The sequence below is a fragment of the Pantherophis guttatus genome, chromosome 1 (genome assembly GCF_059756535.1).
Source record: "Pantherophis guttatus breed Tessera chromosome 1, ASM5975653v1, whole genome shotgun sequence".
NCBI classification, from domain to species: domain Eukaryota; kingdom Metazoa; phylum Chordata; class Lepidosauria; order Squamata; family Colubridae; genus Pantherophis; species Pantherophis guttatus.
In genome coordinates, this window is record NC_142063.1 from 129,270,139 (window position 1) to 129,285,150 (window position 15,012).

At 37.9% G+C, this 15,012-nt stretch overlaps 1 protein-coding gene across 1 annotated transcript in view; it reads right to left on the bottom strand.

Moving 5' to 3' along the window:
* Window positions 1-1,154: 1,154 nt before the first annotated feature.
* Window positions 1,155-15,012, bottom strand: part of CFAP221 (cilia and flagella associated protein 221) — a 34,896-nt gene continuing 21,038 nt past the window's right edge. Inside the window, exons 14-25 of the mRNA XM_034423507.3 lie at window positions 14,542-14,637; window positions 12,668-12,767; window positions 12,055-12,191; window positions 9,352-9,432; window positions 8,004-8,111; window positions 7,771-7,911; window positions 6,722-6,874; window positions 6,542-6,642; window positions 4,804-4,896; window positions 4,539-4,643; window positions 3,531-3,596; window positions 1,155-1,926 (exon numbers count right to left, since the gene is read on the bottom strand). Of these exons, the coding sequence (XP_034279398.2) occupies window positions 1,803-1,926; window positions 3,531-3,596; window positions 4,539-4,643; window positions 4,804-4,896; window positions 6,542-6,642; window positions 6,722-6,874; window positions 7,771-7,911; window positions 8,004-8,111; window positions 9,352-9,432; window positions 12,055-12,191; window positions 12,668-12,767; window positions 14,542-14,637 (1,305 nt within the window). The 3' untranslated portion in view covers window positions 1,155-1,802. The remainder of the gene's footprint in view (window positions 1,927-3,530; window positions 3,597-4,538; window positions 4,644-4,803; window positions 4,897-6,541; window positions 6,643-6,721; window positions 6,875-7,770; window positions 7,912-8,003; window positions 8,112-9,351; window positions 9,433-12,054; window positions 12,192-12,667; window positions 12,768-14,541; window positions 14,638-15,012) is intronic.

Consider the following 15,012-nt stretch of genomic DNA (forward strand, 5'->3'; position numbering starts at 1 on the left):
AAGCCTTCAGTGCAATATTCAGTGTCCCTAAGAGAAGGTTCACGATATCCATTAGAAGACAACAACAGCTAACACCTGTCAATAGAAAACTGCAAATATAGTACTACCTGCAGATTTAGAAGAATAATTTCATAAACTTAAATATATTCTGTGTCCTCACAGAAAATGAAAATTAAGCAACGTACAGTACACAGAAATGAATGCAGGTCTGAATGGGACATTTACAACTTTAGGATATTATTCATTAGAATTTAAAAAGGCTTAAATCTATTTGTTATTCAGGTCAGTTTATTTTTCTCCTCTCCCTATAATCCTGCAGTTTAAGATAAACCACTTACTACTACACCTGTTAACTGTAGTTAGCCATACAATTCACCCTAATTATGTTGTAATTCTAACATTAGAAAATACACTGCTTTTCTATGAATGCCAAGCATCAAAACTCATCAGCATTTTCCATTTTTTAAGATATTAATGAACACCATAAATCCACCCCTTGTAACACAATTTTACATGAATGAAAGCCATGAATCAATATATTAATATGTGTATTAATAAATACATGATGATTTGCCAGGTGAAACAGATATGAGGCAACAAGGTAAGAAAACCTGCCTAACAAATTAATCCTATTACAAAAAAAAAAGGAGAAAATGAAGCACATTTATTTATTGTCTTTAACAGGAGCAAGTTTATTTGCTGACATTTTGTTTGCATGATATTTTTCTTGGCTTTGCTGGAACAACAAATAAGACTTCCTTTCTGTTTTGACTGCTGCTAAGACAACTTTTATGTATCATTTTAAATTGGTTCTGAATGGATTCATGTTGAGAGCAGGGCCATGTGTTTGCCTATTCCTGATCACTTTTTCTACTTAATGTGCTTTTTCCAGGGGTTGGCAAATTAGTGCAGCTCTTTTAAAACTCTACCCCCCTGCCCCTGGTCCCTTGTCCATCGCTGCGCTGGATACAGCTAACAAGAACTGAAGTTCAAACCATCTCATCCCGCCTACTCCTGACCTGATCTATTTGACTTGTAGTCTGAAGAACAGCCATTGTGTTAGACTCAGGAACACAAGAGAATTAAATACTTCAAGATGGTCCATCTTATAATACTATTCATATTATAGCCACTCAGCACAAATACAGAATGTAGTACTTTCTCTACATTTTATTGGAAAGCGGTAAGGGTTCATTCACAGGAGACTGACAACACTATACATGCACAGATATAAAAATAGTTTAGGTGGGTTTATGTATATACACTGGCCAGTCTAGGAATTTTAATGGGATGGATAAATATATACATATTAACAGCAATAATTAAATAGGCCACATAGGAGATGAGAGTAAGAAATAAGGAACATAGAAGATCAAATTGGCAATTACCCAAGGAGGATTATCACCCCCGTAACAACTTATTTGACACTCTTTCCTGTGCTAATATACAAAGTTGATCTCAGTAGCGAGGAAATATATGCTTCATTTTGTGTAGCAGAGGCTCCTGCACAAATACAATTTAATTTGCAAAGTTATAGTATCTTGCATGGAAGTATAACAGTAGGGGCACTAAGGATCAGCAAAATTTGACAATTTAAAAGTGGGAAAAGCAATGGAATGTTCCATTGCTTCTCGGTTTGACATAATCTAGAAGGGAAACAGAATACTTTGGAACTCTCTGGAATGTTCTGTTCCTGAATCACTAGAATGTTGTGTGTCCCTACTGGGTGACTCACATTATAAGAAGCATAGAAAAATGTGAATGGCACTTAAAAACATTCAAGCCTGTCCCAAGGAGACAATCTAATTTAGGATCATAGTCTTGTCAATTGTCTTCTCTTTCAGTTTCTCTGCAGTTTCTGAAATCCTTCGGCCATATATATTTTTCTGACTTGCAATATATGAATCCACGATGTCCCTCACATCACTAGAAATAAGAATACAGAAAAAGTTTGAACATGTAAATTAGGTTGTTTTCAGACCAGCAAAAGGAAATACGGTTTTAAATTTAAAAAGTTAGGCAAATGATGATTTGGAAAATAAAAGATTTGCTGTCATATTTATATATTTGGATCATACCTTGAGGTCTCAAAATATAATCTTATATTATCATCCATAGCCTGCTGTTGTTTAAAACTGTTCTTAGAATTCAAACAGAGTCAGGCTAACAAAACATATTCTATTTTTACCATAGATTCTGTTTTGATTAGGTTGTCCTAGTTTTGCCCTCCAAGCTGGATATCCTGGCCAATTTATAAATATATAGATAAAAAAACCAGTCTTGTAAAAAATGGTTCTACAGACCTTCAAGGGGGAGGATGGGTTACCTATTTGGTACAACTAACTTCCTCTTTACAAGAAAAGATGGAGTGAGTTCTCAATAGCAGCTCTCCTGGTGAGCTTCATCATGAGTTTAGCATCCTTAAGGAGCAGGTTTTATCAGAAGGCTAAACCAGTTTTCTCTTTCTGCCTCAGGGAGCAGAATCAATTAAGTGATTTCCATATGTTCTAAGTCAGGGGTGTCACGTGACTTTCCCCCCCTTCACTAAACCGGGGGTGGAGGTGGGCATGACCAGTGCGTGACACATTTGGCTCATGGGCTGTGAGTTTGACACCCCTGTTCTAAGTGTTATGGAAATGAGGGAAAGAACAAAAATATTCCACATGCTTGAAAAGAACTGACCATGAAACAAACAGCACTGGAGAGAGAGAAAAGATCTTGTATGTTGGAAAGTGGGCGGAATATGATAGGGTGAGGTGGGGTGGGATGGGAGAAGAAGAGGAAGAAAAGTATGTTTTGAAGATCTGAAGAACTGTAGAATAAAAAGAAAGCTTATGTTCATATCCCATCTTCATTTTGTATTGAAGTGCTAGAGAAGGGTTTTTGGAACCTGACAACTTTAAGATATATGGACTCCAACTTCCAGAATTCCAATCCTCTTAAAGTCGCCAAGTTCCAAAAAACTCTGCTCTAGGGCAAAATAAGACTTTTTTTAAAAAAAGTGACATCACTTTGCCTTTTTGTGAAAACAGCCATTCTATAATGTTTTTTTTTTTTTTAAATGCAAGTCTGTAACATGCTAAAAAAACCAAAACCCCATTTCTTTGAAATACACTCTAGTTTCTTTTTTATTCTATAATGCCACTAGCATCATTATTGAGTTTTGGTAAAGCCAAATAAAGGGAGAAACCTTCCAATCTCAATAAAATCAGTTAAACCCAAATTCAAATAAACCTGTAAAGAATGAGAAATCACCGAACATTATTAGGCCTTTTCGGAAGTAAGCCCCATTGCTTTATCAATATTTGCAATTCTTTGCTGAATTTTACTAAAATCCAGCCTTTCTTAGTTTTTTTTATTAAGTTTCTTGAGGGCATCCAGCCTTATCCTTTTGCTCTTTTGAATCCACTGAATAAGGCCATAAGGAACCTTATTGAAGTGTACATCTAACAATACACTTCAGTATGATTTCTATTAGCGCTAATACCAAAGCAATCCATTGGCGTTTACAATTCAAACAATTCCATTACCTGGAAACAGGCACAGATTTATATAGAGATGTAAAAGAACCAATTTTCATTTCTGCATTTCCTTCACTAAAAGAGAAATAAAAGAGAAATAATTGTCAAAAAAGCACCCCTCTATTATTGGGTAATAATTTTATTATGAGCAATAGAATGACATAAAGGAGTGCGCAAACATTTGACTTTTCCAGAATGTCTTAGAAGGCCTGGTGTTTAGAAATAAATTAATATAACTAATAAGTGCAGGGATGGGGCAAAGAGTGATGGACTTTGTCAACTCTGCCTGTAGGGAACATTCCTGCATGAATAAGCTTGTCGCCAATGCATTTTATTAGTGTGAATGTGATTTAAATGGAGCTGAATGCCATTTAAATTATGTATATGACAGCAAGCTCTCCAGAACTAAAGTAGTGGCAATTTATGGTGGCACAATGTAGCTGTTTGGGCACCACGCTTGGCTGCCTGGAACACACTTTTAAGAGACTATTCCGACCATCGTCTTAGTTGCCTTGAGACTCTAGACTTAAGAACAGAAAAACTTAATCAAGCCTAGAGGATAAATATTTGTCAGTCAGCATTATAAAGTGTATTGCTTTGCCACAAAAATCCAAGCAAGCTTGGGTTGAATACAGAGAATGTGGCAACATTTTTTTGTTCAAAGAACTATTATTTAGGAAGAAAAATAATCCCTTTCCCCAATTCCAGACTGTAACTCAAGGAAAGGTTGGTTAAATATTTTACTTCCTTACTACAAAAACTACACTTCTGAATGGATTTCTGTACCTAACCCTATCTGATTTTTGTGCTTAAGGGCAAAACTATCCATAAATAGTTGTGGACTATTCCTAAGGCTCATGAAGCATTTAAGCCTCTCTTTCTCTCACATGAAAGCTATCCATTCAGAATATTTCATCCCTGCATTTCCTGTTCAGAACAACTGCATGTTGCCTGAAGTCCACATTTTAAGGACCAGAGCATAGGCTTTGCATGAGATTTCAGCGGAAACAGACATACCTTCCCTCCTTTGATTTATTCTCTTCTGCTAAGAAGTCAATCTGTGGAAATTCGGCTTTTATCATCTGTGGTGTAAGTAAGACGGCAGCCTCTCCTTCAATTGCTCTAAAATTTAAGTTGCCAATTATTTTACTTTTCAAGATGTCTGACGGCAATCTTGTGAGCTTTTAATTATGCGCCCACACATAAACACCTGCTTATATTAAATCCCAGTGCTTGATATGCAATAGAATTATGCGGAATGAACAGTGGAGAGAAAACTTACTCGTCCACCACATTTTCCTTGTCTTGTTGTGGTAACTCATGCAGAATTGGAGGCGCATCATCTGGAAGCATGTCGGGGTTATAAGGATCAATGCTGCAGAAAGTGGAATCATATTGAGATGTTAAGGGAAGCACGTGGTAAGGACAATTGAAATTAACCTTAGGGCTGGCTCTTCCAGTTTTATTGGGACTTCACGTCTCCTAATCCATAGAAGTATTGCATTCTAACACAAGTGGAGGGTTTCAAATTGAATATGAACTACAGCACTGATGTCATTTTCCTGGCTTTGATACCTACATCCTTTTCTTTCAAATGAAAAATAAATGAAGCATGTTATCCTATTCTAATATAATACCAAGCAATTAAAATGTATTACAACGAACAAGAGTCACATTCATTACAGGATCTTCCCTATTACAGGTAATCCTTGACTTATTGACCACAATTGAACCCAAAATTTCTGTTGCTAAGTGAGACATTTGTTAAGTGAGTTTTGCCCCATTTTACGACCTTTCTTGCCACAGTTGTGAAGTGAATCGCTGCAACTGATAAGTTAGTAACATGGTTATTAAGTGAAACTGGCTTTCACCATTGATTTTGCTGATCAAAAGGTTGCAAAAGGCTCAATCACGTAACCTTGGGACCCAGCAATGATCATGTAAATATGAACTAGTTGCCAAGCATCTGAATTTTGATCACATGATCATGCAATCAACATGATCATGCTACAAAGGTCATAAGTGTGAAAACTGGTCATAAGTCACTTTTTTCAGTGCCGTTGTAACTTTGAATGGTTGTTAAATTGAGGGCTACCTGTATACTCCTCCTCCTCCGTGCTTTACCTCTATTTTCTCTTAACGATCTAGAATATATGGTGTTTGACATCACACACTGCTAAGTTCAGGCTTGTTTTAATTATGGTCTGTGGAATAAGCCCAACTCGTTTACTCACTGTATTAAGTCTTCAATCATTTTCCCATTTCCCCCCATTTTGCTGAGAAGCAAAGTATAAAATTTCTGGTCTCTGAAAACCATTCCCAATGCCTTACACTTTAACTATGTTTCATTTTCTATTAAATATGCCTAGTATAAGCAAACTAAGTAAGCTCCAGGATTTGTACCTATAGCTAAATCTGAGCCAGGTACTGATGAGCAATAATAATCACATTGTTTGCAACTGACTTTAGCTAACAAATTTAAGAACCTAAACAGCTGAAGAGTAGGATACTAAAAGTATTCCATATAATCAACTCATATAATGTGTCTAGAAGCAGTATTACTTTACAGCAGAGGCATCAGCTTAATCCTCTCTCAATATTTTTAATTTTAACCAAACCTATAAAATATGACAAACATTTTATTTGGGAATATAGGGGATCTAAAACACCCAGAGGACATTTTTCTTTAAGAAAAGCAGCCTGAAAGCATCCAGAAATTTGGGGGAAGGGCTTTCCACTGCTTCTTACAAAGTCAAACACTTCCAAACTTTTTCTATTATGTTGCTGAAACTCTCTTTACCATTTTTAGCAGTATTCCAAGTGAAAAAGGCCCACTTTGGTCTAGAGCAGAGGTCTTCAAACTTGGCAGCTTTAAGACTTGTGGACTTGAACTCCCAGAATTCTCCAGCCAGCTATTCAACTCTGGGAGTTGAAGTCCACAAGTCTTAAAGCTGCCAAGTTTGAAGACCTCTGCTCTAGAGAGTGAAGATGCTCTTAATAAAAATGATAATTATTCTTACCAAAATGGCACTGCCGTATTACTCAAAGGCACTGTGCCCGATAAGGTTGAATTGATAACTGGTGGGAATTTTCTCCAGTTAGTCACACCACGAATCACTTCCTGAAATGACCATAAACGTGTTAGGAAAAGCTATCCACCATCCCTGTCAGCTGTTAAAAGTTCCAGTGACAAGTTTTACCCTATGATGAAGAAACTTCTTTTGTGTAACTGTAGTGCCGTTTGGGAATTTATTGCAATTTGGAAATTTTGGAAGAGGGCAAACATGATATTCCATGTTGGTTTCTGTATAGGGTAGGGGTAGCTTGAGATCAAGCAGTCCTGGACAAGGATTCTGAAAAGCAAAGAAGAAAAACATTGAAGCAAGAACACTTTTGGGCCAACTGGGGAAAAAAAAAGCCTTGACAAGGAACAAAAACAAAGAAAAGCTTACAGTTATCTTGCATAGCTTTTACTGCCATCAAAAGGAAGCACCTCAGCATATAAAATGAAGTCACACAGGATGACATGCTGAGTCTGATAGAAAGATGATCAGCCTAGCAATTCTGAAAGTTCTGATTAGCGATCTTGATATTTTTGACTGGGTTCGTTCACCACGGTAAAATATAGCTGCTCCTTTTCTACTGTGGGAAAGTAGCCTCTTCGGGTTGTATCTTACTGGACTATGCAAACCTCACCAACGGTGCTCAAATAAATCATGCTAGAAAACTATTTTATAGTTGGAGGTTGCATTTTAAAAAAGGCTTTCATCCAAGGGCCAAATGATACTTGGCTGCTGATGGAGAGACATCCTTGGAGCAAAAAGGACTATAAATTTTTGCCTGGGAGGAATTGTTTGTTTAGGGAACACTCTTAAGATTTATTTAATAAACATCCATGGTTGCATTCTCACAACATGCTAAGTCATAAGATAGGATCCACTAACCAGAAGTGTGAACAAGCAAACTATACTATGCTTCAGCACAATGTGCAAATCCAATCAACACAATGGAATTGGGAAACATTTAGGAATGGGAATAAAACCCAAGATCTTAGCAAACATTTGTTAATTAATCCTGAATTAGATAGATTATTGTCCAAATATTAAATAAAGTGTGTGTGTGTAAGCATATGATCAAGATCAAATACAACTGTCCTAAAATTATACAGCAACAATCTTATCTGCGTGTATTCCTCATTCTTTGTTGGTGGGACAAACTGTCCCAGTGTTCCTTACTCTGTTTTACTCACAAAAATTTGAAGTGGATGATGGTTTGGAGGGTGAAGCAAAGCTTCGGGGGCTTTCAGGTTTAAGAGGGAAGTGTCCCATTCCTCAGCCTGTGTAACTGAGGGTTCTTCTTCAGAGGCAGGTATTAGTGGAATCAGCTCTTCCTGAAAAAAGGCAGAAAATTATTGCAGGGAAATAGCATGACCAAAAAAACACATCCGAAAAAGAAAAGTAAAACACAGAACAGATTAATTACCTCTGCGCCTGATTTCAGAGTTTGAGAATATTTTGGAACCTTGTAACTAGTGGCTGCATGATGTACACAGAATGGTTGATATGCCATGCTACTGAAATGCTGGGGTACCTTGAGGTAAAACAAAACAAAACAAAAACCAGATATCCCTAAAAATCAAATGAATGAACCAAATGAAATTTAAAAAGTACCTTACTGTTCATGATTCACACACCCAGCATATAACTTGCTACAAAAGTTCTCTTGGTACAGGAAAAATGTTATGCCATGGATGCCTGGTACTTTGAATCTGAAGCAGCAAGGTTCCTTCATAGGCATATATGGGCATACATCAGGGATGAAATTCAGCAGGTTCTGACAGGTTCTGGAGAACCGGTAGTGGAAATTTTGAGTAGATCGGAGAACCGGCAAACGCCACCTCTGGCTGGTCCCAGAGTGGAATGGAAATGGAGATTTTGCAGTATCCTTCCCCTGCCACGCCCACCAAGCCATGCCCACAGAACCGGTAGTTTTGAATTTCACCACTGGCATACATGCCTCTCTTGTTGGGCTCCTTCAAGAGGTTGCATCTTTTCCTGGACTCACAGTAGCTGTACAGTCCCAAGAATATACAGGTAGTCCTTTACAACAGTACATTTGGTAACCATTCCAAATTACAATGGCACTGGAAAAAAAAGTGACTTAGGACTGTTTTTCACACTTACGACCCCACCCATCTCCATGGTCATGTAATCAAAACTCAAGACTCTTAGCAGCTGGCATGTATTTATGACGGTTGCAGTGTCCTGGGGACCATCTGGTGAGCAAAGTCAATGGGGAAGCCAGATTCGCTTAACAACCGTGTTACTAACTTAACAACTGCAGTTATTCACTTAACAACAGTGGCAAGAAAGTTCGTAAAATGGGGGCAGAACTCACTTAAGAAATGTCTCACTTAAGAGCAGGAATGTTGGGCTCGATTGTAGTTGTACATTGAGGACTGCCTGTGTGCATTTGAACTAAGGGGTACTGATAGGGTGAGAGAAAATCCTTTGGAGTGGGTACGAAAGCACTCTTGGGGCCTTACTTATAGGTGGCATGGTTACTGTGGGAGCCCAGCAGGGGCAGTTCCTTTAAGGAGGCCAACAAGTGATATTCAGAACCTATATTCAGAACCTTCTGCTCCTCTAATATTCCACACCCCCCACCCCCAATTAAAAATGAACATACTGTCATCTCGGGCTGCAATAATTGAAATCCTACATACTTGGAGATGCCGAATTGGATACAGCCACTAAATTAACATTAACTACTGCTTGCATAGAATACATTAATTTGACCACAGAGCATGACTTGATCAATTGCAGCTAACCTTTAGATCATAAAAGTGGTGGAGCTGTTTGATTTTCACTGAAGCAGACTTAAGAGGAACTATGCCCAAAACTTCTGGTGCCTGGAGGGAGAAAAAAAAATCAACAAACCAAATTGTTATGTGGATATGTGTTTCTGCTCATTTTTTAAAAAAGTCATCAGTATCAGATTGGAACATATTTTGTTCATAATGTAGCTTACATATCACATTGTTAGTCATGATTTGTAAAAATAAATTCTGACGCATACGTTTACTTGGTTCACATTTAATACTAGGCTAATGTATGGTTACTTCTGTTGCTTGCTGTGATGAGAAAATCCACCTATTGTAGTTTAGCATTATGTCCAAAACCAATGGCTTGTTGAACAAGAATATTGAAAAGAATCCTGGCTCCATGATGTGTATAAATGCAGCCAAGATTACTTGCAGGAGGATCAAAAGGAAGATGTGTGATCACATCACGACAGATCCAGCAAAGAGCCAAGACAAGGACATGGACATTTCTGCCCCAAAGGTGCTTTTCAAAAGGCAACTGGACTTCCTTGATTTTTTTCCTTGAAAATGTTTACCTTCTCATCCAATAAGCCAGAGTTCCACAACCTTTTTGGCTTTGCGGACTGGCAGGGGGCGGGGGGGAGGGGGGAAGGCAGGGGTGAAATGCTCCCAGTTCGGACTGGATTGGGCAATCCGGTAGCGATGGCGGCACGAGTCTCTGCCCACCCGCCCGGGTGTCGTTACTTCCTGGTTTTAACCAGGAAGTAATGTGTTTTTTAACCTCTGGGCATGCGCAGAGGGTCTGCACGCACATGTGATGCATGCATGGGGCGTGTGCACTTCCGAAGTGGTAAGGAAAGTAAGTAGATTTCACCCCTGGGGGAAGGGATGGTTCCATGCGTGGGTGGGTGGGTGTGCAGCTCCATTTGCGCAAGTGCTTACCTGCTGCTTGTGAGATGGGGGTGTGCATGCGCTTGCCCACCACTTCGGTGGTCTGGTTCTGAAAGGCTCAAGGCCCGGTAGTGGGCCACGGCCCGGGGGTTGGGAACCCCTTCAATAAGCTTCTTCAGTTCTGACAGAAAGTTCAGAAAAAAACAAGAAAGTCCAGTTCTCTTTCGAAAAACATCTTTGGGGCAACCATGACCTGGATGGTTTAGAATCTCTACAGGTACATTTCTGCCATTCTCTACCCAGAATAAGAGCCCAGGTAATACAGTAACAGATGCTATACTGCCTCCATTGAGAGTAATCCTGGCTAGGCAGAACTATCCAGACAATGCTACTACACTAAGGCTGCAAATCTTTTTTTAGGTCCAAAGAGGGAAACTGTGCAGCTCTGAGGCTGGCCTTTATGTCTCCTTCCACCTTATCCTATCCCATAAATTGTTTATGAGACTGGATGAGTTGCACATGTTAAACTATTGCTATGTTCGTATAATTCAATAAACTACAAATGGTTACGTTCACAAAATGCACTGTACATAAACTATGGTTTGTAAACTACAATGGCTGGTTCACACAGCAAACAAACAAACAGTAGCAAAAAAACCTCAGTAGATTTTGCCATGGAATATTACACGAGCTAAGCCAGCAGTTCCTTTTGTTCCAAATCATTGCAAAAAGATGTCAGCCCACTAGCCACCTACACAAAAACAAATCAAAACCAAACCAATCCCAAAACCCTTTAAAAGTTAATACTGTATCAGCAGAATATTGAAGTTCATTAAAAAAAAAAATCTTCCAACCTGACAGAGTGAGAAAAACCTTTTGAAAAGTAAGCTACTGAGGGGAGCAAGCGTCAAGAGATTCATTTTTCCTTCCTCACTTCCTATTCTCTTTTTCTTCTTGCATGATAAAAATTTTCACCGCCATTCCCTTGACTCTATTTCAATATGCCCCAACCCTTCCTTTTTATATTTTATCTATAGTTTGTTTGGTTACAGGGGCTATAGGGTTTTGTTTTTAAATTATTTTTGGTTATTTGGTTGTTAGCCACCCAGAGTATGTATTTAAGATGGTAAAGGTAAAGGTTCCCCTTGCACATATGTGCTAGTTGTTCCTGACCCTAGGGGGTGGTGCTCATCTCTGTTTCAAAGCCAAAGAGCCAGCGCTGTCCGAAGACGTCTCCGTGGTCATGTGGCCGGCATGACTAAATGCCAAAGGCACACGGAACGCTGTTACCTTCCCACCAAAGGTGGCCCTTATTTTTTCTATTTGCATTTTTATGTGCTTTCAAAATGCTAGGTTGGCAAAAGCTGGGACAAGTAACGGGAGCTCACCCCGTTACGCAGCACTAGGGATTCGAACCGCTGAACTGCCGACCTTTCGATCAACAAGCTCAGCGTCTTAGCCACTGAGCCACCACATCCCTTATTTAAGATGGATGGCCGTATCAATTTTCTAAATAAATAAACTTATGTTTACATTTGGTGAATCAGGTTTAACTTGAACGACGACGATGGCCACACTGGCTCATGTAAGGAGGGAAAAAATCCAACATCTGTTTTAGGATAATACCTTTAACAAGATCATCTAAAAGGGCAATTGTGAAAAATTAAGAGAACTGAGGTTTAGTGCTTATAATGTTCACAAACTTGTTTTGACAGCTTCACTGATGCTGGTTCTATAGATTGGTTGGCTTCAGAAAAAATAGGGTTCAAAGAGGGTTCTTAGGGATTGCATTGTTGGTGTCCTCCTGGTGGTACTTACCAGTTCAACAGCCCATTGTGGTGGATTGTAAGTAGGGAATTCAAATGGCTGTATTCGAGCTGCAATCAAGGCAAAAGGCATTCTCTTCTCCTCTTCATTTATAGCAGCGGTGCTGGATGTTTTAAAACTGCTGCATTCTGCCACACGGAGACAGACATGGACAAATGGTAAGATCTGAAGTATAAGAACATTGGATGGGCGACAGAGAAGCATTCTGGTGCTTCATCTAGTCATTTACCTCTTGACTCCAAGGATGAGGAAGAAGAGGACAAGATGTATCTTTTCATCTTTTCCTTGTGCTCTATCGCTTGATTTTTATGAGTCAAATGGGCCAACCTATTTACCCATCTTCTGTGGCTTCAATAATTGTGAGTTATGGCCCGGCAACAAAGAAGTGGGGAAAGCAGCACAACAAAAAGACATGGGCCCACTTGACAATGGAAGCCACCTTCATGGAAATGTTTTTCTAATTATTTACATCTAATAAATTCCATGTTTTCATCACACAATTTACACATTGTGGCGGCACATATTTTAATTGCAACATATGAAATGACCTGTACTTGTAAAGGAAGCAAAAACTGGCAATAGTTGTGTAATTCTGAGGGTTTACCTGATATCAATCTCTTCTCTTCTTCCTCTTGTTCTTTGTACTGCTTAAATACGTCATGAAGCAAATTTATCACTTTATCTAGCCGAATCTGAATCAGGACCTATAAAAATGATTAAGACCTATTCAGTGGTTTTTCAGTAATTCTGTAAAGTGGTGTCTATCTTTGAGATATGTTCAGCTAGGTGCCATCAGTCAGTAAGTCTAAAAAGTGACAGGCTCAGTTTTTCTCTATTAAATTTATAGAACATAAATGTTTATAGAACAATCTTGAAAACAGGTAAGACAAATAATCCTTTGGCATATTTTTTTTAAAAAAACTAAGGCACAATAAATAAACACTGAGATATCATAATAATATGTATTTGAGACAAAAGGCCAAAACACTGTTTTTAACTTTTTGCAAATAAGCCAAAAACTGCAAAATGTTCCTGAAAGGATGTAAAATAACTGAAAGCTGATCACCAATGCATTATTGTAATTACTCAGAATTTGGTGACTACGACTCCCAGAATCCCCAGTAGTCCTGGTATTTCGCTATGTAGGCTATGACTGTGCAAGCTGCAGGTCTGAAATATCTGAAAATTACCATATATCGGTAATAGGGAATAAAAGACTAAATACATTGGGAGTAAATAGACTGCATACCTGAGCTTATCCTAACTATAACTGAACACCCAAATTTCTAAAAATAAGCTTCCAAAATTATAGGAACAAAATGATTAAGGGAGCACAAAACTTTCCATAGTAAATATTCTGATACTGGTTACTAGACAATTACTAGTCATAATTTGTCAAATTAAAACATGGTACCCAGTCAGTTAAGCTTCATAACCATGATAGCTAGTCTGAGCCAATTAAAAAGCAGAAAGTACAGGGGGAAGTTTTTATTATCGTCATTTATTTATTTATTTATTTGGGGAAATTTCATGTTAATTTCGCCAAATAGTTACCTCAAAAGGTAGCACTGTATTGAAAAGAGTAAACATAACAACTGCAATAGCAGATTAAAAGTAGTTAATAGCATGAATTTTTTGAAATACAATTTGATCAGCAGAAGAGTATGACCAGTGTGGGGAAAATAAATATAATGTCTTGTTAAAATCAAGAATTGAATTATGATAATTTTTTTGGTCTTTGATAATAGGATATTATTCTTCGATAATAGGATATTATTCTTTGATACTGAACATTATTATAATTGCATAGAGAGTTCGTGAAATGCACAAAACAGTATTAATACTGACTAAACTGAGATTATATATTTCAAATTATTTTAATTTAGCAGAGCCTTTGCTTATTGAAAATTGAAATACATTTTTTCTAAACTTGAAGATTTATCAGTCAACAGATATCTAAAAAATTTAGAGCCAAGTGTTGCGAATGTTAAAGGTTATAATAGCTTTATAATATATATTGGAATTCCTTCATTTTAATGCTCAGACTTGTTGATTTTAATCAGAACTTAGAACTTTTCATACTGAAGCAAAATACGAAGGATGACGTTTCTATTTTATGAAAAATAAAATCTACAGCATATTTATACGATTGTATTATATGTACTAAAAAAAGGGGGGGGCAACAGAACTCCACAGTTTAGTCCTAAGCAAATTATAAATATAGATCCACCCTTTCCACTTCAACTAAATGGAAAGTTTTTCTGGGCTGAAGATACACAACTCTATTCATGCAGGTAAACACTGTGAATCTACAATAGCTCCAATAAGTACAATTTTAAAAAGCGCTCATCTCTTAGGCAAATTGATCAGGTACCATATATCTATAGGATCAGAAAAAGGCTGGGCAAAAATGAATAAGTATATCTGCAGCTGGTATCTGCATGTGTGTATTTACCTGCAGCAATTTTGTTTCAGTACCTTTCGTGCAGCTTGTTGGAATCGCTGCTGAATTCTGTGCTTGTGATACCAAGGATTATTAAGCAGAAGGTCAAAAGTAGGCTGAAATTGGGGACGCTATTGGCAGACAAGAAAAGAAAGTTGCAGCCATAAATGTTCAGAGTTTTGAATTTTAACCAATGATACTACCGATTTAATGTTATTACATCTAATTTAACAATGGAACATTACATCTCAGCAATCCTGAACTTTTTATCTTCCTTAACACCCAAAGTGGTAAGCAGTAAAAATACAAAAGGAGGACCCTGAAGCTTCCTTAAGCAGTACCTATTAATAACTACAGGTAGACTTCAGCTCACGACCATTCACTTAGTGACTGTTTGAAGTTACAACAGCACTGAAAAAAAGTGACTTATGACTGTTTTTCACATTTATGAATGTTGGTAGCATCCTCACGGACACATGATCAAAATACTTGGCAACTGGCATGTA